This window comes from Gouania willdenowi, chromosome 6 (assembly GCF_900634775.1).
Source record: "Gouania willdenowi chromosome 6, fGouWil2.1, whole genome shotgun sequence".
Classification (NCBI taxonomy): domain Eukaryota; kingdom Metazoa; phylum Chordata; class Actinopteri; order Blenniiformes; family Gobiesocidae; genus Gouania; species Gouania willdenowi.
In genome coordinates, this window is record NC_041049.1 from 18,935,707 (window position 1) to 18,959,773 (window position 24,067).

Below are 24,067 nucleotides of genomic sequence, written 5' to 3' on the forward strand. Positions count from 1 at the left end.
TAAGGTGGCGCGTCCTTTAACACCAGAAGTGGTCAAGCATCCTTTTCTGTCCTCCCAGCTGTAGACATTCCCTCATTAATGGCCCAACTTCATTCCAGCTCTATCACATCTAAGGCAGGGTGGCTCTGCTTGACGCATCATTTATTTCATGCTTCATTGTACTTTGGCAATGATGCATGTCGCTGTAATGTTGCTAATTTAACGGCCCTCCCCATGTTCGAAGGCTACTCCCCTTTAATTAAAGCAGAAGTCTGTACTTTTATTGCCTTTTTCTCGGCGCTAATCGCTCATGGAGCGAGTGAGGCCGAGTGTCGCTCAGGTAATTAATGGTGATAGTCCAGGTGAAACGAGAAGGAAAGTAAGAGGAAGGAGAGCTACACTTTGGGAATAAAGAAAACTCTTCATAATAATTGGACCAAACTTTACAAAAAAGCAGAGTTTACTAAATGCGGATGTTGAGTGTTTTTTTGCTGACAAACGATGCAATAGTATTATAACCTGAAAGTAAACAGGTTTATTTGTTTTATTTATTTGTTTAACCCCATTCACTTCCACCGTGGTGGTTGCTAATCTTCCTGAGGTCCAAAAAACAAGAAAAATCAAGATTCTAGTACATGAAAGAACAGAAAAAAATAAAGACAGTTAAAAAAATACATAAATATTCCATAAAAAGGTTCCTGAAGACACATTTTCATTACACCAACAAATACATGAAATATACATTAAGATTGGTAAAAATATGATTTTAAAGCATTTTTAAATCTGCGTAAAGTTGACATGTCTTTCTTGGCACATTGTTCCATAAGTGAAAAGCTCTAAAAAAAGACATTTGTAAATAGTTGGTATCATGACAATTGTTGACTAAGTATTATACAAGTCGATATACTGTAGGTGTCTGAATAGTGTCGGTTACGGAGTAAAGAGAGCTAGCATCTAAAAGTGACTGCACTTTAAACCAACTGTGATACAGTTTACAGGTTATTTTCTATATTTATATATCATTAATGAACACAGGTTTCATTCAACAAGAAGACTTGTTTTCCAGTTTGATTTGTTTAATTTCGCACCAAAGACCACATGTGTCAAACTCAAGGTCCAGGAGCCAAATTCGACCCGCTCGAGAAAGTGAAAATGATAGAAAATAAAAACATGAAACATTTTGTAAATTACAAACTAATCCAGTTGCAGATATGTCAGCCCCTCTAATTACAAAAATTCAATTGAAAGCCACAATATTTGCAGAGCTCAGTTTTACAGTTCTTATGTCCCATGATGACAGTCTTTTTTGTCTTTATCTCAAATTGTTGAAAGAATTCTAGATTTTTTGAAAAATCTGGCACATTTTTTTTTTTTTTCAAATATTCCACAAAATCTCCTAAATTTCCCAAAATTTGGGAAAAAAGTGAAGATCCTGCAGGGACTGAAGTGTATATACATACTTTATCATTTATATATCATTTATACATGGAAGTATACTTTTATGAGTACTTGTACTTTTTTAGGTATATATCTAAATCAGCAATTTTACTTGTACTGAAGTACATTTTAGTTTGATTATTATTACATTGAACATAATCCATATGGTGTTAGTCGTACCATTTCTGATCAAAGCCACTTTCTATGGTTCAGGTTGTGGTTTCTACCCATTATATTGTAACCCACATGGCACATTTTTAGGGTTCATAAATGTATCTATACTTAGCCTGATCATTTTTATTATTTTTTTAAATTGAATTCATTGGTGGTGTTTCATTTCAAAAAAGAATTGCACATTTTGACAAACCGTTTATTTTATACAGAAGCCTTTGTCGAGTTTCAATTGTGCAAGATTTTTAAGTTTATACATGAGATGTTTACTGTATGCAAGGGAACCATGGCAAGATTTATGACCAAAAATAAACATGGGGGGTGGAGCTACTTTTTACTTGTACTCAAGTATTTTATGTATGACTTCCCTAATAGCACACGTATAGCTCGCCGACTTCGGCACGATGAATGAAGTTGCATTGGCGAGACGTATTATGGAGCGCGTTTGATCATTGGGCAGACGTTGCGGAGACATCAGCGTTTGGACGATGGATTAAAGATGCTCAGCGCGGCCTCTGTACAACTTATATTAACCTTTATTTAGCTCGTATCATTCAATTAGTATAAATATCGCCATATCCATAGTCGAGTATTTACTTAAATCTGATATGAATATGGCAATATCACAACAACAACAACAAAAACAAAATACTATCACTAAATAGCTTATTATGTGGACAAAATAAAGAGAGACACAGTTTATGATCATAAACGTATTTTCAGCAGCATAGCCAAAAGAGCCCCAGCACAAAAACAGCTTCATGGAAGTGACATTTTACAATTTTGTGGTATCACCGATTTGGGGGGAAAAAAAACACACAAAATGACGCATTAAGGGGTAGAATGCTGACGCACGATCTGAGGCCGACATCGGCGAGACGTATGCGTGCTGTCTGGGTTACTTGTATTCAATCAAGTAACAGTACTTCTACTTGAGTAGGATACATCAGTACTTTTTACACCTCTATATATTTCTAATGTTTATGTTTATTATGTCTACAGACTAAATACATTCTAAATTCTTCTCTGCAGTGTCCAATGCCAGTTGATCCGTCTGTTTGCCAGAGGTATTGAGGAGCAGCAGCAGCAGCAGGCTCTACTGGAGGAACCTTGTACACTGTTGGCTTTCAACCAAAACACTGACTACTAAAGCACACAGAGCAGAGGTGCATCTAAGGTGCCCTTAAAGATCCACTTATCTCCTGATTGTGTTTGCATTAATTAATGATTTCATGAAAATGTACCTATTTAAGCAGCTTTAGTTTTCTGAAGGATATTTAATGCCACACGACAGCAGAGAGATGCTGCAGTATAAAGGGTATAATGAAGCTTAAAACAGGACTCACAACCAATAAAATCTCACTTTTTTATTTCTTTAAAAAGGTGTAAAGAATCTTTTCATCTGTGACCCAGGTGAAAACATATATGAGCCAGGGCACTAATGAAAAGAGCTGAATACTCTGCTAATACTCTAACAGGACCCCGGTGGCTGCTGGTGATAAGGCAAAGTGGTTGCTAAGTGAGTTGGTGTTTCTGTGCTGCACCTGTGGCTCCTCTCAGGCTAAAAACACCACTGTTAGTGAAACCATCACCCAGGATTAGCCTGAATCATGCAACATTAATGTTATTACAGATAAGCTATTGCACAGCACTGCATTAAGCTTCATTTAGCTCCTCAGAGTTGCAAATCAAGCTGGTTTTGATTTTCACAAAGCGAGGCCAGGAAAGAAGAAAAATGTAGCTTTTTCTTCCTCCTGGCTATTTTTTAGGTGCTCCTAGAGAGCGCACATGTTTTATTAAACTACCTTTACGATAATATTACATTAGGGTCATTTTTGGTTTTCAAACTGTATCTTTAGGGATGTGCAATCACCAGAGAAATTGAGTGAAAGTACCAATGTGATGAGTTAGCTTTATCTCAATTAGCCTCTTGACTGCCATTTTCCATTTGTTCTCTCACGTCTTCCTAACACACACATATAAACACACACACTGCTTATTTGGGCCAAAAAAAAAACAACTACAAAATGTTGAACATGTTTTACCTACATTGGGTTTCGTTGTTATCTGTACCATAGCAGCAATAAAAAATAAAGTTTTTTTTAAAAAATAAATAAATAAGATGTTCTTGGTTTGTTTTATCATCTTATAAATGTTCTAGATTTTGCTTTGTCAATTTTTTTCCTTGAAGCTGAAAGGAAGAGAATAGTCTTTTCCTAAACACATTGTTTAAAAGTGGAAAGCTAACGCTAAAAGGCCATCACCTCCAAAAGAAATCATTACTTTAAACCTCAAAATAATGTCTTTAATAAAAAAAAAAAATACATATATATATATTATTAGCATCATATAGTATATCGTAAAAGTAATAATTTTTGAAAAAAATGTACGTCTGCGTGCTGTCTGTGGCTTATAATTAATTATTTTAGTTAATAACCTCCCACCCCCTCCAGCTCCAATCACAGGATTTAGAGAAAGGAGGGGAGATCAGAGCCCACAAAGGAGCCTCCTCATTGGCTGCTGCAATATATAGTGAAGCGTGTGCACGGTGCAAACTAGTTTTCAGTAAAGCACGGCTGCCGAACACCCACCAGGAAGTATCGCTATACCTGCGTAAGCTATTACTGCATACACTGCTAAAAAACCCCAAAAGAGAAAATCAGAGGAAGAAAAGAAAGCGATGCTTGGATGCAACTCCACACTGTTAACTGATGCGTGTGCACGTTCAGCGCTCGTGCACGACTTTGTGAACTTCCAGAGGAGGAGTCCGGGAGGGATTATCCGAGTGGGGGGCGGGATTTACGGTTTGAATTCAGCCATGCCCCTCTGTCATGGTTCAAGATTCAGGTAGTGCAGCTTTAACTTAAGTGTTTTTACTTCACAAATGGCAATTTTCACATTTTCTAATAAGTATTGAAGATGTGCACAGCACTGCACTTTTCATTGAAAAAGAACAAGTTGCATTTGACATTTTGACGCTCTAAGCTAATCCTTTAGCATGCTTCTGAGGTTTTCCAATAAAATGTTAACATTGGTAAAAACTATTCAGGTACAAAATGATGTAGAGATGATCAGATATCTTCTTTTTGTATGTTTTATTGTAGGTTTACTAATGCACTGATGATTCCGCCTCATTACCAAGTGAAAGTAGCATTATCTTAGCATACATAGACGAGGAAAAATGAACAGTTTTTAGTGAAAAGGCTTTTCTTCGTTTAGTATTAGATTTTCTGATAATTTATGTAGATGAAGAAAAACCTTATCTTTTTTTTGTTCTTTAGTCCTTTTCTCCACACAGTGATATCAAGTCTTGATGTGAAGTAAATAAAGTGCTTTTATTAAAGCCTAACCCTAGTTCTGTCCTGAGCTTAACTTAATAATCTCATTGATGTCTGTGATATATGATAACTTCTTTTCTTTTACCACCTATGCATCCACGTAGGCCTATGCCCTTAAAGGTCAACGTTCTCACTCTGACTCTTTGTCTCCTTGTTTGAGAAGAATTTAATAGGTGCTCTGGTGTGAACAAGATGTTTCATTAAGGACATCAAAGGTCTCTTGAATCTCTAAAATAGGATTGACATTTGAGGTGTAATCTCCACCTAGTCTAGTCATGGTTTGCAAAGAAGCCGTCGACAAGCATGAGGCTTTATCTTTGAGCAAGTATCACTAGTAATTCTAGTACAAGTGGTATTGCAGCTGGTGAGGGGGAAGGATGTCAGGTTTTTCAAAATAAATCTACACAACCTACTACACACCAGATTGTTATGGTTTGTATTGATTTTGAGTTGAAAAGGTCACACTCAGTATGTATGTAAGTAAGTCCAGAGTTAAAATCAAATAAAAGCATAGTTATTTTTTCAACTGCAATTTTTGTGTGTGTTTTTTTTCCTTTTTCCAAAAATATGTTGTATCGTTATTGTGAGCCCAGATGGATAGGATTTGATGACTGCTTCCCAATGACCTACCACGTTAATTAAAAGTTAAATAAAGATTATTATTGGATCAAAGAGTGTGAAACAGCCCTGCCTTTAAATGCCAATCCTCCTTGTAAAGACATTTCTTTCTGTTTGGGGACCTGCAGTTTCCATAACTACAGTACATGCAGAGATGGAATTATTTTTTATACTCTTTATCATGTTGGCATGGTGGACAAAGATGAAGCATAAAAATTAGGAAAAAAAATGTAAAATGTCATATTTATTTATAACATTTGAAAAAAACAAAAAACAATGATAAAGATACTTGCAGCCTATCCTGGTCAATACCAGCCTGTCATTGCCCGATCCCGTTAGATCTCAGAAGCTAAGCAGGTCTGGGCCTGGTTAGTAGGTGGATGGGAGACCACTGAGAATTACAGGGGGCTGCCACAGTGGGGTGGCAGTCACCTCAGTGGTATCTGTCATTGTGTCCCTGGGCAAGGCACTTCACACACATGGCCGAGTATGAATGTAGTGTGTGAGTGAGTGTTGGTGGTGGTGGTCAGAGGGGCCGATGGCACACTATGGCAGCTTCCATCAGTCTGCCCCAGGGCAGCTGTGGCTACAATAGTAGCTTACCACCACTAAGTGTGGAGTAAAAGAATAATCCCTTAATTCTGTAAAGCCTATTTGAGTGTCCAAAAAAGCGCTGATGGATTATTATAACAATTACTACCTATTTATATACTAAAATATGTTATTTGAGGGGTTAAAAATAGCATTTTTATAAGATACAAGCATTTATAGAAGCCCAAAAGATTCATAATTAATTTTGAATTTTGGAATAACTACCATTTTGATAAATAACAGACAAATATATAATATGCCCATTAAATTGTAAAATAAGGTAATATTATTATGAAATACTTTTTATTATAATGAAATATTTCATAATGATTATTTTAACAATGTCATAGTTTTTAAATTAATGACTTATTTATTTTCCAAGATTTTATAAAATAAAAACTTTTTTAATAAAGTTAAGTGATCGGCTGATCCTTTACACAGACATGAGCAGCAGCACTTGCAGTATCGATTTACATAATATGCAAATATTTTAAGTGCCATAAAACACAGTGACTATGAAATAAAGAAAATAAAAAAAATACAGGGATATAAAATGCAAGAGTAAAACCAAGTGAAAAAGTTTTAAAAGAGTTCAGCAGCGCAATGACATTTGACTCTCCTGCTTCCCGTAGCAGCTCAGAGTTTAGTTTACAACATGGCTGACACAGTGGACACTGTAGACTCCTAAGTCTGTTGTTTGTAGTGAAGCACTGAGAAAATAAGCCGACTGGAAAAGAAAACGAACAAATATCGCAATCAGTGCACGCTTGTCTGGATAAAAAGAGATGGATTAAGCGATGCAGGTTCTAATCTACTCCCCCCTCCCTGACAAAATTGGCGTCTTCTGGCCGCCACGGCAGCGCGCATGCATTCAGCATTTAGCAAAGGCGGAGTAACGTGAGAGACTTCTAATGCCATCAACTACGTTGTTGGACTTATAAATGCTTTTCATCCTCATGAATCAGTTTATTCTATCCTACCTGTGTCTAACTTGGTGATTTACAAGTGCCAGAAAGTCTATCCCTCCATGTTAAAGTGTGTCTTCCATATTAAAGCACATGTATCCAGTGCTTACCTAAGCAGCCAGAAAAACAGCCACGGAGAACTTTTTTTTTCCACATATTTCACAGCCGAGGTCTTTCTTGTCTTTCATAAGCCAAGAGTAGCAGCTCATCTTGGCTTTGAACTTCCCATCTCAATGTCCATACCAGAACGTTCACCATCGTCTCTTTCTCTTCTCTCTGTCCTTGCGTTATCCTCCTGTGTCCTCTCTGTTGGAGGCAGGTTCTCCTGCATTAGCATCTGTGCTACAGGTGCTGCTACTCGCTACGCTAACTGCTGCTGTTCTTTTCCGCGATTGCCACAAAAACAGCCTTCACCCCAGGCTTAGCTTCACCTATTGGCTTAAAAAAAGCTCTTTAAATCCAACTGCCTACCGTCTTCCAAGCTGACAGAAAAGCATTTTTTGTGCAAATTTGAAGTTCACGCATAGCGTGGGCGTGGCCTGACTTTCCCCTCTCTTCCTCGCTCCTGTTCAATTTTTACACTCAATAAAGACACAGCTGTCCAAATATAATACTTAAACATTTAATCAAAACACCTAAAAGCAAATGAGGTCCTGGATCCAATCAAATCAGTGCCAGTCAAAATCTGGGAGGTGCCGGTTCTTGCTCCTGTAGGATCTGGCCCAATTTAAGCTCTGGGTATGGGGCGTAATCCCCACACCCCCATGGCGATTAGTTCTCTCACTCTATGAAATCATCAGTTACATTGCGTGGTTTTTATCATGGAAACACACCGATGATGATAGTAATTACACATCAAGATACAGCCTAGTCTGTGACTTCTGTGCATCAGAGTGTGGAATGTCAGAGACAGATACACAGAGATAAGAAGCTGGTGCTGGCTTCTGACTGCGTAGATGGACCGTTATGGCCGTGATGATCTAAACCTCTCACGTCAATCAATTCTGATCGATACGGAGAGAGAAGTGTCACTGATACTGCCGTAGTTTGGACCTACGCATCTGCACTACATGCTTTTCCGATGACCCTCATCTTGATTTAATTTCTTTTGTTACTTTTCTTGTTAGCCAGGCCTGCTGTGGGACACACTGTACTTTTGTGCTGTAATAACTAATGTCAGTAGGATTATGTAGCACTGTGGGACTTTTTTTACTTCAGAAAGTTCTGTGTCTTCCATCATGTGTGGCTGTTTGTGTGCACAAAAAACAAGACAGGAGGTCACAGAAAGGGGACGGTCACGGTACAACAGTCAATCACACTGGATTCTGGGTAGGAAGAAATGGACAAGAATGGCTAGTTATTGACATTGTCACTGAAATAATTCAATAACACCCCTGGCACAGCGAGAGAGTGAGTGGCCAATGGGAAAAAAGGGCCTGATGATGTGTTTGGTTGTGTTTGTTGCTCTATAAAACACATTCATAGGGGTGTGAATGAGAATGTCTGAGGCACCTGTTAGGAATCCCTTTTGTGGATTAAGACTCAATCCTCGGTGCCTGTGTGTTTGCTGCTGTTTTGTTTCACCTCGTGTCTCAGGTGGGTTGTTGGAATGAGGCTGTGGGTCACAGAATAACAGATGGAAAATTAATCAATAAGGATGTAGCAAAGCAGGTATAAGGAGAGAATGAAGTAAGGAGGGGAAACAATTTGATCTGCCTCTAAGGGAAAGACAAATCTCCCTGTCTGGTTTCTATAAGTACTGAATGTCATATAGTCACACCACAGATTATGTAACAAGAAATTCCTGAGATGTTTTTTGAATGTTCATATACATATTTACGGTAAATGTATATGAATGAAGGAATGGTAAGTGACTCTGGCAAGCTTTATTTTGTTCAACATTGCCAAAAAGAAAAAAATTAACCGTGGTCACATTTTCTGACAATTTTCTGAAATCTAACCAAGAAATAAGAGCAGAGCTTAGTTTGAGACGGATCATGTCGGAGCAAGATCTGGTACTTCCCAGATTTTGACTGGCACTTATTTTGATTGGATCCACCACCTCATTTTTTTTTTTTTTTTTTTTTTAGAACCTCCTTTGCTTTTAGACATTTTGATTACATTTTTAAAGCGTAAGTACACCACAAACAAACTTTTTTCTGCTGAATACATATGTATTTGGGTATTAAGTAGTGCTGTTGATTGATCCTAGTCTCACTCTTCACATTTTAATATATATTTTAATTTTGCGTATTTAGCTGTAAAATGAAAATTTCATTGTACGCACAAAATTGAACGTAAAAATTCAGCGTGAGTGAGGAAGAGTCAGGCAAGGTCAGGCCATGTCTAAACTCTGATTTTGCGCAAAAATCGTGGAAAAGAACAGCGGCAGTTAGCATAGCGAGTAGCAGCACTTAGCAAAGATGCTAATGCAGGAGAACTCGAGGACAGAGAGAAGAGGATGGGATGATGGTGAAAGTTCTGACATGGAGACAGAGGTCGTTCAATGAGCTGTGACTCTTGGCTTATGAAGGACAAAGCAGCTGTGAAATTTGTAAAAAAAAAAAAAAAGAAGTTCTCTATGGCTGATTTTTTAGTTTCTTTGGTAAGCACATGTTTCATTGTATATCTTTATTGTGGGTTTTTGTGGTTTGAAAGTTTAGTGACCTTTGTAATGAAAGTGGTTAAATTAGCTGTGCTTTTGCAATGTCCTTGCTGCTGAAACATGGCAGATTTTGACAGTATGTCATGTATTCCGTGACATTTTTGTCTCTTACTGTCTGAACAACACCCGACGTGTGACCCGGACCTGATAATTTACAAATTAAAGCTACTATCTAGAGTTTCTGAGAAACGTCTTGATGTCCCTTTTAAACAGCTCCACTTCAATCTACCAGAAGCCACGCCTATACTTTTCTGCATGCGCATCGTGGAACATTACAAGGTCACATTGATATAGGTTTATGGGTGAGGTAAGAGCCAAAATCATATTTAGCTGTTTGCTGTGTGCGCGGTCTTGTTTCCATGCACAGTTCCGCATTCACTTTGATTGACAGTCTAAAAAACAGGAAGTCAAAGCCTATTGGCTGGACGCACTAAGCAATCGTTGCCATTTGTTTAGGGGTCTATAGGACGAAGGAGGGACTTATATACATTAATGTGAATGATCACCGGCAGTAGACCATAGTAAAGGGCTAGGTATTTTCAGAAACTCCGGATATCAGCTTCAAGCACTGCCCATACCCCAAACAAATTTAAAGCTTAAAAGCTGCTTTTACATCAACCGTAATAAATAGTCAATATTTAGATAATAAAGAAAATGTGTTGATTAATGTAAGAATAGAACAACACTTGGGGCGACCGTGGCTCAGGTGGTAGTGGGTCGTCTTCTGATCGAGAGGTTGGGGGTTCGATCGCAGTACCTGACTATGTGTCGAGGTGTCCTTGGGCAAGAACCCTAAGTTGCTCCCAGTGGTTGACTAGCGCCTTGCATGGCAGTCCTGTCCCATTGGTGTGTGAATGTGAGAGTGATTGGGTGAATGAGCTGATATGTAAAGCGCTTTGAGACTGCTTCAGTGTGGCGTTAAAGCGCTATATAAAATCAAGTCCAAGTCCATTTGTAGGAACGATGATGGAGAAACAAAACAAAAACCAAAAAGGTGAAATATTAGCTGGCCAGTACATAAGTTGCTGTAGGCATACAACACATCACCAATAGCTGTCACTAGTAAACCCAAAGCTAGTTTTTTTTTTAAAAAAGGGCTCCGTGTAAATATTTTAGGATCTAATATAGTCTTATCTAAAAAAAAAAATTTGTAAAACTGAACAAATGTTGGAATCTTTAAAAGTCTCCTTGATTTCTCTCCACAACATTACACAGCAGTTTGGGGGGCTTGTCCGGGATATTTTTGGAGTGAGCGCATGGAGAGGAGGGAGCGACAGAGGGAGGCATAGGCAGGATGAGGCGTAAAGGCAACTGATTAGTTATATATGACCAAATGGAATTGGCCAGAATTTTACAGTATTCCAGCTGTTTAAGAGGTATGACACTTTCCATTCCTTTTTTCTGAACATACAATTTACTCTGATCTATGATATGAGCTCTGCACTATAGTGAAAGGAAGTGTCAAAAAATATTTTTTACTTTCAACATTTACTATTTGTGGCCTTTTTCAATAACCGCCCCATTCTCTGAAATTCAGTTTTTCTTTTAAAGCAGTTCACGAGACTAAATGATGGTGACTCAGCTTCTAAAATGGAACAGACACTTGAAAAATGTGGCTTCAAAACAACTCGGTGAGTAATGGAGTGGAAATCTTCCTGCTGGTTATACAGATGTGGCCGTGTTGAATAGCAATTGTTGTTATTAACCAGCGCTTGATAATATCGCAATCTTAACAGCTTGTGCAAAAATTAAAACCACAAAAGACAAGTCAACGTTTCATGACCTCACAGTAGTAAGAAAAAAAAGTCAAGTAAACACTGAGTGAACACTCAATGTGAGGGCCCTTGAATCTGAATTAATGTAGCAATTAACAAAGCTACACACCCAGCATCTTCTCAATTTTGCAAATTGCAATAATCTTCGCCAAGTAATACAGCAATGTGTAATTTACTCCACAATGCATTCATTTCTCAAAGGGCTTGATTTAATGTGCACCGGAGGTGGGGAAACACTGCCTGTGGTGCAAAAATCATTAGCTGCCAATGGTTTCACAAAAAGGCATCAACGTTGCCATCATGTTTAAATGAAGCAACATTTACATGACTTTGATATAAAGTCACACAAACAGATTTACTTCAGACGAAAAACTCTCATGACTATTTATGCAAAACGACATGCCTGTGTTTCCATGAGTGACTACCCATTCATACATTTTAATACATACTCAACACAGTCAACACAAAATATAAGTTGTAACCTAAACAGGGTACTAGTCTGTTGCATCATTTACCCACTTAGTCAATGAAAGGACTTAAATCAACTTCACATTCATCCTTGGTCGCCTAATAATAATAATAATAATAATAATACATTTTATTTAGAATGTGCTTTACATTTGAGCAAATATCAAAGTGCTACAGTAAAATGGCAAGTACCAAAAACAGTAAAATCAGCCTATGGTTGAAAAGTCAGCAATAGCATTGACTAAATAAGAATGTTTGTTTTTGAAAGGCCCCGTCTCCCATGGTGCAGAGATTGGTTTTGGGTGGGCGGAGGTGGTGACTGCCTGTGCTGCAGAGTCTTCTGGTGGTGGTGTGGGGGGTCAGGAGTTCTATGAGATATGATGGGGCAAGTTCCGTGGAGGCAATGGTGGGTGAGGAGACAGATTTTGAACTGTACTCCCTGCTGGATGGGGAGCCAGTGCAGCGAGCGGAGGATGGGGGTCATGTGCTCATACATCCGCACCCTCATCAGGACCCTGGCAGCGCTGTTCTGGATGCACTGCAGTCTCTGAAGACTCTTGCCAGGGATCCTGATGAGGAGTGCTTTGTGGTAGTCTAAACTACAGGGTTTAAGTATTTTCCTGGCAATCCAGGAATACTGAATTTAATCCTTGGTGGCTAAACCTTCAACATGGGATAAGAGGAAAAGACAGTATGAAATAGACAGTAAGCAAACTGAAGAATTTAATCAAGGTAGAGTGACCCAAGTATCCAAGGATTTACAGCATAAATTATATGGATGCACAACACGATCTCAAGGGAAACTGACCTGGTCACAAAAAATTATTGTTTCACTTTTTGTGCGTGCACCATGACCTTCGCATTTTTTTCGTGCTGCAGACGCGACTTTCAAACCTATGTTTTGATTGGCAGTTATTTCACAAAATTGCATCTTATTACAATACTTGGTAAGGGTTATGGTTAAGGTGATCATTCCCATTGAAATGCCATGAACATTCATTCATTGCCACAGACTGTGTGAGGCTGGGCTGGTTTGCAATATTATCTGCAAGCAATAGTGTTTGTAGTACATAACTGTTTATGTGTAATTACAGTTTTGTAAAAAAAGTTTCATCAACCAATGGATCTAAGTTTGACCCAAATCATAAACTCTGAGCGCAGTTCAAAAGAAAACCAACTCAGATAAAGGCATCAGAAAGGAGGTTTATCTGCAGAGAAGCAGGCTTCACCTCTTGTGAATAGATGCAAGATTTAGAATGAATAAGTCCAAACAGAGCTCTTCTTCTTTTTCACTGTTGCTTTAGTAGAAAATATTCCAGAGCTCATCTAATACCAACAGTACAGGTTACATCTAGGGCTGTCACTTTAACGCATTAATTGCGATTAATAAATTACAGGGGGAAAAATAATGCGCGAAAAAAAATATGCCATTAATCTCTTTTTTTTAGCACTCCAAACAGCATGGAACCTTCTCCTTTCAAGAGTTCCTGGTATACCCATAATGCTGATGCACAGACTACAACACAATTGGCTTTTAAAAACACCGGATGGAAAACTAAAGCCAAGTTGTGTGCAAGTTGTGAAAGAGTTTGCCTTACCACCGGAGCTTTGTAGCCTTCTCTACCACCTCAATGCTAAACATGTAGCAGCTCGCACGGACAGCTAGCGCCGACACTCAGACAGTGCTAGCTGCTACATGCTGCAAGCACAACTAACAAACTCACTGGAAAAAATATATTATCTGAAGGAGAGAGAAAAAGCAACAAGCTCGGTGTTAGAAAAGTGTTCTTACCATTTATGAGTTGCTAACTTATAGCACTGAATATTACGTTTTATTTCATTAGTTTTATTCTATTATTTGGAGATTGACAAACATCAATATGACACGCAGCCCTTGGGACTATAGTCTCCAATACAGCAGAATATATAATGTTCAAGTCTATTAAAAACAAACAATAAAATACTTTATAAAGCCACTTAGTTATATATCAATGTCTTTGATCTGTCACAATAACGCAATTTAAATGAAAATACCTCAAGTTGAGGGCGTTTTACAGCAATTTTGGGTGTGATTAAAAAAGAGATTAATTACAGAGCATTAATTAATTAAATAATTAATTGAAACATTTTTTTAATCTCTTGGTAACAGCACTAGTTACATATTTCATCTTGGTTGAACAACCTTCTAGATTAACAAGGCAGAGTTTTTTCATGATGTGAGTCTTTATCCAATCTTAGAATGATTGAGGAGTTGATTGCATTGTCCAATGTACTAGACAGATACTCCCAAAAATACAGAATGTATGCTTTCTGCTCAGTTCTGATGACAGCTAGCACCTTTCAAAAGACCATCTGGATGAAAGTGTGCCATTCAGAATTGGAAGAGAAGACAGTGATTGAAGGTTTTGCTAAAGAATGCTGGCTTTTCGTGCAGTGTCAAACTTGATTTATTTGTGGAAGACTAATGCAAGGGTAATCCAGAGGTGATATGGCTTTTATTCCTTCTACAGTCAGAGAAACCCAATCCATTGTTATCTGAACATTGCAAAACTTTTTCATGCAATTTTTATTGTAAAGCAGTCAATAAATCTGAAAATATATGGTCTGAGAAAACATTATAGAGAATAATAAATGTATCATTATTGCGAGCCCAGATGGATAGGATTTGGTGTAGTTTAGGACTGCTCCCCATTGACCTACCTCATTAATCAAAAGGCAAATTACTTCAAATAAAGATTATTCATTGAATCTACTGTAAGTGTTAACGTGAAACAGCTTTAAATCGCTAATCCTTCATTGCCTTTGTATAAACTGGATGTGCATTGCATAGGTGTTCCTAGCGCTTTGAAGGCCAAATCACACAAATTTGTCTATGATTTTGGTTTATTTTTTAATGGTAAATGGACTTGATTTACATAGCGTTTTTTAACCACCAAGGTAGTCCCAAAGCGCTTCACATTATCAGCTCACTGACCCATTCACACTCACATGGGACTTGGTTTTTTGAAAGATGCTAGCTGCCATTGGAACTGAGCAGAAAGCATACACATTCTGTATTTTGGGAGTATCTGTCTAGTATACTGGACAATGCCATCAACGCATAAATCATTTTAACTGTTAATAAATCTGAAGATATGTGGTCTGAAAAAACATTAAAGAGAATAATTAAATGTACTAAACACTGATCTTTCCCAAGATTCGACAGAACTTTGATGTTTACTCTCCTTTCCATGATGAAGCAAAAATGTTGCAGGACTCTTTCGTGCTGAATCCACAATGGCACTCCGACTCCTGCCAGCGGGTGACTGAAGTGTGCTTTGTAGTGACGAGTCATTACCTCAGCTGACGCTTTGTTAGCAAACAGGGACTGTGTTGCTAAAGCAATCTACTCATTGCTTGCTAATCACTTGAATTGGAGGACCTGTTTGTTCTCGCGCAGAATGAGTTCTCTGTGTCTGCAGAAACACACTGGGTGCACACGCAGAACTGGACTTTTTTTTCCTCCCCTTTCCCTGCTAAGCACAGACGGTATTGCGTTCCTAATGGTGCTTGAAGTAATTACACCCAGTAATGTTACTCGCTGTCTGGCCCTCTCCAGAAAGCCTCAGTATGGTAGCACACAAGTGCCATACACAAGCCACCATTCTCTCCTAAATGACTCCATTAGCCAGAAGGCATTTGCAATTGTTTCTTCTTGTGTGATATGAGGCATGCTTCACCAACAGGCTAACTGCCTGCAACCTTCGGGTAGTTGGTCACCACCATATAGGGCACACAAACACACAGTTTGTCATAGATTTTAGACATTTGTGAAAGAAATGGGAAAGGCTTTAGGGAAAAACTACATTGTGCAGTACATAATTCTAACTCATGCATAGTTAAGACACCAATGCGTAAGCAAAAGGATGGAAGATAATCAAACACATTTAAAAGATTGAAGCAATGATGTAATCTCCTGCAAGCGTTGCTATTTAACACGCACATTCGACCAAAGGAAGTATGGTTTGGGAATGAGGGCATTGTTATTCTGGTGCAATATTTTGTACAATGTTACACCATAAAGTAAAGGACACAATATTGACTCGGTTAGGCCAGAATAATCAGATTCTTATAAAAAAAAAAAAAAAAATGCTGGGCAAATCCCAATACGCAAAAGAAGCACTGACTGGGAAGAAACCATAGTTATTTGCAAGTTGTTGCTCTGATGTTGCGGTCAGAAACATGTGCTAAGACGCTGATAAATGGTTTCTGGGCAATTTGCTTTCCTTTCCTGCGATGAAGTCAGTTGTGATCAAAAATTCCCACAAAGAACAACATGAAATGACTACTGACGTCCATCATGTGTAATTTGTGTGCATTCACACAGCTACCAAGAAGTGCTGCGTTCACTAGCTATGCTGCGGGAAACCTGTTTTGAAAACGGAGCAATTATTTACTCCACACCAAAGTTCAAAAGCACTTTCACACCTTGCTAAAGAAAGAGAACTATCCGGGGAAATGGACTTAACTGCCTGGTGTAAAAGCACACTTTGCACGGCCATTTATTGCTTATATGTGTTTCTAAAAGAGTAAGAAGGTTGGCCATCCATTACAAACACTACAGGTGCAATGTTACCCTCTTTCTACCTTTTCTCAATGAAAATTCGCGAGCATAAAGTCACACAAGTCACAAACATGCATTGTCAAAGGATAAAAAAAAAAAAAGATCTTCTGTGTCAAACAAGTACCCATACATCCGTCTGATCCTGTACAGAATCGCACTGCCCCGACGCTTATCCCGGGTTACTCAGATGAGGAAGAGATATCCACAATTTTACTACTGTCATAATAAAACAGTCCAACCTAAATTACACAGACACCTCAACTGAAAGAAAGTAGGAATGAGAGGTGATTTAGCTACACATGCAATAAAAACTACTTTAAACGCATGCTCATGGAGGTGGACATGTTGACAAATTGTGACGTAGCGACTACTCAAGGAAGTAACTACAACTGGTACTTGAGTTTAAAGGTATCCGATCATTCCCATGGTAACGTAGACTTATTTTAGACTTATTCTGGAAGGCATGTGTTGATCTGTAGTAAGATGCTTGACAATAGAAGATGGTCATTTTTCATTTCCTAGTAAGTTTAACACTGAAATCTCTCCACTGTAATGTTCCTGGTCTTCTTTGGAATAATGTTATAACGTCCAAGGAACTGGATGACACATACAGTAACTAAGTACTAAAACATCAACTGTATATGCTTTGTCTCCATAGACTTTATATAGGAACAGAAATACAAATCTCCAAAACGGTGATGCCCATATATAAACAGATACTGTATGTGTATTCTAATTTTTCAGTGTTTTAAGTCATATAAAGTGTATTCCTGTGACAGATTGAGTATCTCTTTATTAAAACTTAACTGAGCAATTTTTAACATCACGATGACGATTCAGCAAATTTGAAAATAAACAATGCTTGATGATTGGTGTACTCTTTTGGGTGAAACAATTTACATTACTATTTACAATTTATTTATGTGTTTTTGTGTTTGTATGGTTTTTATGGATCCCGAGTCTGAAATAAAGCTATCTATATATATATATACATATATACATCTACATACAGCACACACTTTATTAGAATCCAAGATGAATGTTCTAGCCCAGTAGTTACCAACTGGGGGTACATGTACCCTTAGGGGTACTTGAATTCATCTTAGGGGGTACACAGAAACATTTGTCAATTTAATTTTATATTATAGGACACATTTTTACATGCATACAGACATTTTTCTCATCCAACGATAAAGTGTGGCACAACTCTTTAAAAAAGCTACATGAAAAGGTGACGTTAAAAACCTAAAATGGCCAAAACTTCCAAGAATCCACCAATAAAAGGCTTAAATCCAAGTTTAACGTTGGACCAGACACAAGAAAGGGTTGAGACGAGCTTGGTGACACAAATAAACAATACATAACGTGAACTACAGGGTCCTTGTGTGTAGAACAAAAAGGATAAGGGGTACTTGGGACAAAAAAGGTTGGAAAACACAGGTGTAGACGTTAAAAGGTTCAATCATTCATGAATCTTCTTTGCCAATAAATAATACAGAACGTTTTCATGCATCCGCTCAACTGCTTTCTAATTGTTTTACATTCGCTCCTGTGGTGCTGGGTAAATAAAAGTGCTCTTAGTCTCTGTGTCAAGGAAGGATCCAGCAGGTGTGACTAAAACGAATGGTGCTCTAAAGCGGTCTGGCCTCCTGAAATTTCTAAGCGATATCTCATCTCAAATCACCTTGATGACCCAAGTCCCCCAATCCCAAAGGAGCATTTTCTCATGTGTCTGTGCTCTCCTTCCTCCTCCTCCACTCAACTCTGCAGACTTGTTTTCTGTTTATGACTGTGGATGATTGAGGCGCGCTGCTACAGTGTCAGCGCTGCTCCAGGGAAGAGCACAACAGACATGGGCAAACGAAAACCATCACCTTCTAAGAGGGCTTGAACTGACACTGGGGGAGTGTGAGCGTCTCTGTGTGCGCACAGGCTGTTCCCCAGGGGTAGACATCTTATCTGTGCGACGTCTGCGAGGAAAAACAGGCCAATATGTTGGTGCAATATTGTGCTGCTGCAGGTGAGAACAGATACTGAGACCTTTTGATTCATAGAGCTGTGAAGGACCATCTTACTTCACTGTCCTGTCAGTGTTTACTGTCTACCACCCGTGGGAGAGATCACAGTCCTATCCTGTCAGAGAGACGGAACTGGGACAAAATAGTTAAGAATATATATGTACATAAAAAATCTAAATATTGTGTCAGAAAATATTTTACTCCTGTCACTAACTGACAAGATGCTGCAGGCCTGGATCAGCCACCGGTACAGGAGGGGAAACATTGTTTACTAGACTGCATTGAAGTAATGATCTGCTGGTACAGCATGATAAAAGTTACCCAAACACATTAATGTAATGTGTGTTGAATGTAGATCTGGGCGATATATCGAGATTCAAGATATATCGAGTTTTCTATTTTGGGGATATAAAAAATTACAATATCGCCTATATCACTATACATATTTTGTTTAATAGTTTGTGTTTTAAAATACTTGTTTTATGAGTGGCCGCTTTCACTGCTTCTCAGAACAGCAACAAAAGCACAGTTTGATGGATTGCTGAGTGCGTTCTAACGCAGACCTTCCTCTTAACAAGCCACACTACAGAACTCACTCACACGTGCTGTCCCTTAGAGGTGTAAAAGACTAAAGTAGCACTAATTGTGCAGCTGTTTGTTAATAAATGTGCCTGTTTGACATTTGGATCATCAAATTTAACCTTGAATTGTCTTTTTGTGTATTTTTGCTTTTACTTTTGGGGCCGCTACTTGCCCATGTTTGTGATACACGCAAAAGTATTTTTTCCCCAATCTTAAAGCACCGTGTTGTTATTTTAGCCGATGTGGCATTTTTGCATCAGCAAATATAACCCTGAGTTGTCTTTCTGGTCAGAATTTTTTAATTGAAATTATGAAGTATATGCATATCGTATATCGCTATTTTGAGAAAAAATGTAGCGATATGAGTTTTGGTCAATATCATCCAGCCCTAGTTGGATGATAGGGGACCAACAAACAGTCAATAGAAATAGATGACACTTCAGTTCAAAGGCATTGAACTAAAGACAATGTAGGGGTGATCAAGCTGTGCAGTAATTAATAATATTATTAATAGTCTTAACACCTGAAGGTCAGAATTAGTATCATTTTAAATTGGAGATCCTGAAATAAATGATCAATGCAAAGAATAAACAAAGTATGTATTCCGAAAAAGTCATACAAAGAATGTTTAAATTGAATATTTGCTTAGTGATGCACGATATCATTGGCACGTTATGGATATAGGACGATATCAGCTTTAAAATGAACTATCTGACCACAACTATTACTCAAGTATAATTAACCAATCAAATAACTTCCTTGATCAACCCATAGACAACATATACGTAGACGCCTCATCGCCTGTGGAGGGCGTGACTTATCGTTGCCATCTTGTTTGTTGGGAGCAAACTGTAGGAGTGTTAGTCAATCAGGTAAGAGGCAGTCAACAATCTCAAAGTAGAATTATACACTGGATGCTTGGAAAAATTACTCAAATAGAACATTTACATATAAGTACGGTAGGTAGCAACTGAAGTGGAAGGCTGCAAATATCCTACGTAACATAAGTTGAACTGTTTTGGAATGATTACTGATGTTACATCATTTTCAGCTTTGTCTCATGTCTACATTTGCCAGCGGGCCAAAGTGATAAAGAGTCTGCAGAATAATCCTGTATGTTAATCCCACAACAGAAACGAGATGATCTCTGGAATTAGGTGTAAGGGCAAAAATATCGGTATGGGTTATTGAACAAACTAGTTGTAAAATATCAGTAAATTGAATATCCAATATCGTGCATCCTTAGATCTGTCTCTAAGAGGAGTAAAGAAGCCACCAAGTCAAGTCAGAGTCATCAACTGAAGTTTGGACTGCCATCAGAAGGAAAGGGAGATTTAAACAGTCATTGACGGAGGTACACCAAAACAACTGGCTTTTATTGGTAGATTTAGGAACTGGGTTAAAAGGGCATTATGGTGTACTCCTATATGCATATTCATGTTGTAAGTGGTCAATGAAAATCATGCAGGCTTTGTTGGGTCGAAGGTTTCATTCTTAACTATTTTCTGAAGTCCATCTAAAATAAAACCTGTCATCGGTCGGTTTTCCTGGAGCTACATTTTCTTGGTTTCCTTAACATAACAGTAATTGACGGCTGGTTATTGCATTATCCACTCACCGTGGCCTTTGCGTTCCATCTTTTATCTGCTGACTTTATGTTTATATTACAACTATCTTGAGCATCTTTGCCATGCAAGTGGTCATTCATTCTGGCTGCAAAATTGTCGGTCTCTGGGGGAGGATGATGGCTTCTCTGCATTCTAGCACCCCTTTGGTGTGTGAGAGGACAGTAAACCTGCCATCACGCAGACTGTAAGGGAACAAGTTTTAGATTTAATTTGTGTTTCCCATAAACTCGCTCATCCCACGGTGATCTCACAAATAGATCTTTTGAGCGTAGTGTTCTCTTGCCTCCAATAGTCAAGCACGCTGGGGAAATTAAACCATAGCAGGTCCTGCAGTGCCCCCATCAGGAGGCAGCCCATCATTTCATCATCACCATCTAATGCATCCTTTTAGTACTTCATGTGATTCTGCTTTTTAGCACAAAAACACGTCGCCATGTCATCTTTCTCCTAAAAGAAGCTGAAATTGCAGCAATAAGAGACCAGTCTTCTAATCGGCAGGCTGATGGTTTGATTCTAAAAGCTATATCTATCCATTAGTGGAAGTATCCTTGGCCAAGATACTAAACCGTAAGTTGCTCCCAATGGAGCATTAGTGTCTTTGTATGGCAGCTCTGTACGTGAATAGTGATATAAGCATTGCATAGATCAGTGTTTCTCAAATTGGGGTACGTGTACAAAAACACACAAATTAAGAGAAAAATAAACTGAATTATAAAAATAATAAGCCACAACAAAATGACACCAAAAACACATGCACTATAGAAAGGAAAATACTTACTATTACCAGCAATACACAAAATCACTACAAAATACACAAAAATAACATACAAAATGACATAAACAACAAAACGACAGGAAAAATACTGAGAGAATAATTTAAATAATACCAACACACAAAAATGATAAATAAGAGAAAAATATACTGAATAATCGTGTGTGTGTTACACCAAAACACACACACGAAGTAAGAAAAATACTTACCATTACCAGCAACTCACAAAAATGACAACAAAGACACACAAAATAAGAGAAAATTATACTGAACAATAAAACGAATAGACAAACAACAAAATGCACAAAATGACATCAAAAATGGACAAAAAAATTGGTCCCACATCAGGAGGGAGATGACCGTAAATGATAAAAACTATAGAAACAAATCTATTCATGAGGCACTAAATACTGTTTCATTTCACTTATTTACAAAATGTGATTCTTTAAAATGTGTGTTTTCACACATTCATTCCATCATTATGCTCTATAGTTGTTTTTTCTCAGAATTCTGAGCAAGATGTAGTAGTCGGACATAACTACTTGCATTCAAAAGTAAGAATATACTTGGGTATACTTGAGTCAAAAAGGTTTGAGAACCACTGGTATAGATGAAGTATGTTTAACAAAGAAAAGTCCTCACACTGCTCCATGCTATAGCGGCAGTTTTCTCTTTGGGACAGGAGACAGGAAAGCACTCATAGAAACACAGATGAAATCACACATTGTGCAAGGACCACTTACTCTAAGAAGTGAATAAAAAGAAGCCAGAGAAACAAAGGAGGGAAATTACAGAGGCAGAAACAAACCGAAACCTCCACTTGTTATTGTACCTGAGGCCAGAGTGTGGGCTCGCTCTGCAGCCTGGCTAATGGTGCGACATTTGCCAGCATATTTCCCCGGACACATTTACATTTGCTTCAGCTTTGACCTAGTCATAGCACATCTCTCTCTCTATCTCTCACTCTCACTCTCTCATTTGTCCCCTACGTCCGTGTGTGTGTGTGTGTAGCGAGGATAATGACTGCATTGATCAGAGACGTCCCCAATGGGTGGTCTTGTTCCGTCAAGGCTGAGCGAAAACGAAGGGAGAATGAAACAAAGAGAGAGAGAGGCGGGCCGGAATGGGATGCCCTTTGCTGCAACCCGCCTAGACGCATTAGCCAATCAAATATCCATCTTGGCTGTCATCTCCAAGCTCTACACACACACTATCAAAAACTAATCTACAGCTTCTTTTTCTTTCTATGGCCACGTGTCAGTGCTTTCTGCACGATATCCGACCCCCGTTTCCACTCAAAGTTGACGACTTCCTGTAAGAAAAAACTGTTTTTAGACAGCGCTGAAACTTGTTTGATGATGCGCATGATGATGATCAAGATTTCAAAAAAGTAAAAACAGGGAATAAGTTGTGGCACTAATGTCGTCAGTGATTTTCAGAAGACTGAAGCTGGTTTAGAGGCTTAGAAAGGCCTGAAAAATGACTTTAAACCTTCAATAATTCGCAAAGGCGACCACCACTGACAGCGGCACTTTGTGACGGTCGATAAAACGTCTCTTCTGGAAAAGAGATGAAGTGAGAGTGAAGCTTCTGGGATTTTTTTTCTTCATGCCTCACATAATCTCTTAAAAGAGATCTGAAAAGTTTAATGCTGTATGATTGTAATAGGGCTGGGACGATACCCTTTTGTCCCAATTCGATTTTAATCCTGATTCTTGGGTGCCGATTCGATTTAAATCACAATTTAAAAGTATTGCGATTCTACAGTGATGATTATCACGATTTTTTCCTTATCCAATTCACAGAAGTTGAATCCTAAACTTCTAGAAATATGTCACAGTTCCAAAAAACAGTGCACATCACATATTCAGTCATTCACTGATTTATCATTATTTACTCAGTGATCTATTATTATTTATACTGAAATAAAAAAAATATAAAAATAAAACCATCAGAAAGGAGGTAAACAACATGTACAAAAAAAAAACTAATTTGTACAGAACTTTTTGAAGTTAGCCAACTGAAACTTTTAATGTTCATCAAATGCTTTGGAGTGTCTAGTTTTTTGTGTAGGAACAGGAGTTGGTCAACATGCTGGTAGTTAGGCTGCTCCAAAAGAGAAGTTCCAATGTACGGCAGTGTCAACATCGGCCTCATTTTTCTGTCTGAGCCACAGTTAAAAAATCTCTTTTTTCCCCTCACATTAACGACAGAATAAAGTTTGTTTGTGTGGAAAACCTTTTTTTTTATTAACTTCTTACATTCAGATATGATCCGCACACATCAGTCGTCATCATCTGTCATCAAAGTTACACTTGTTATTTAATATTCACTCTGTAGTGGATCAAACTGACTCTACGTTGGACACATTGTTAAAATAGTCGACCAGCGTGGGATTCGTTCTGACGTCTGTCAGAGTTTCATTTCACAAGCTGCAGCTGACGTGCGCACCGCGGC

The 24,067-nt window shown here is 38.3% G+C and overlaps 1 protein-coding gene across 1 annotated transcript in view; it reads left to right on the plus strand.

Annotated features, from left to right (window-relative positions):
* cerk (ceramide kinase) overlaps positions 1–3,697 on the plus strand; it is a 68,872-nt gene extending 65,175 nt beyond the window's left edge. Inside the window, exon 13 of the mRNA XM_028449668.1 lies at positions 2,620–3,697. Coding sequence (XP_028305469.1) covers positions 2,620–2,737 — 118 coding nt within the window. The 3' untranslated portion in view covers positions 2,738–3,697. The remainder of the gene's footprint in view (positions 1–2,619) is intronic.
* The last annotated feature ends 20,370 nt before the right edge of the window (positions 3,698–24,067 follow it).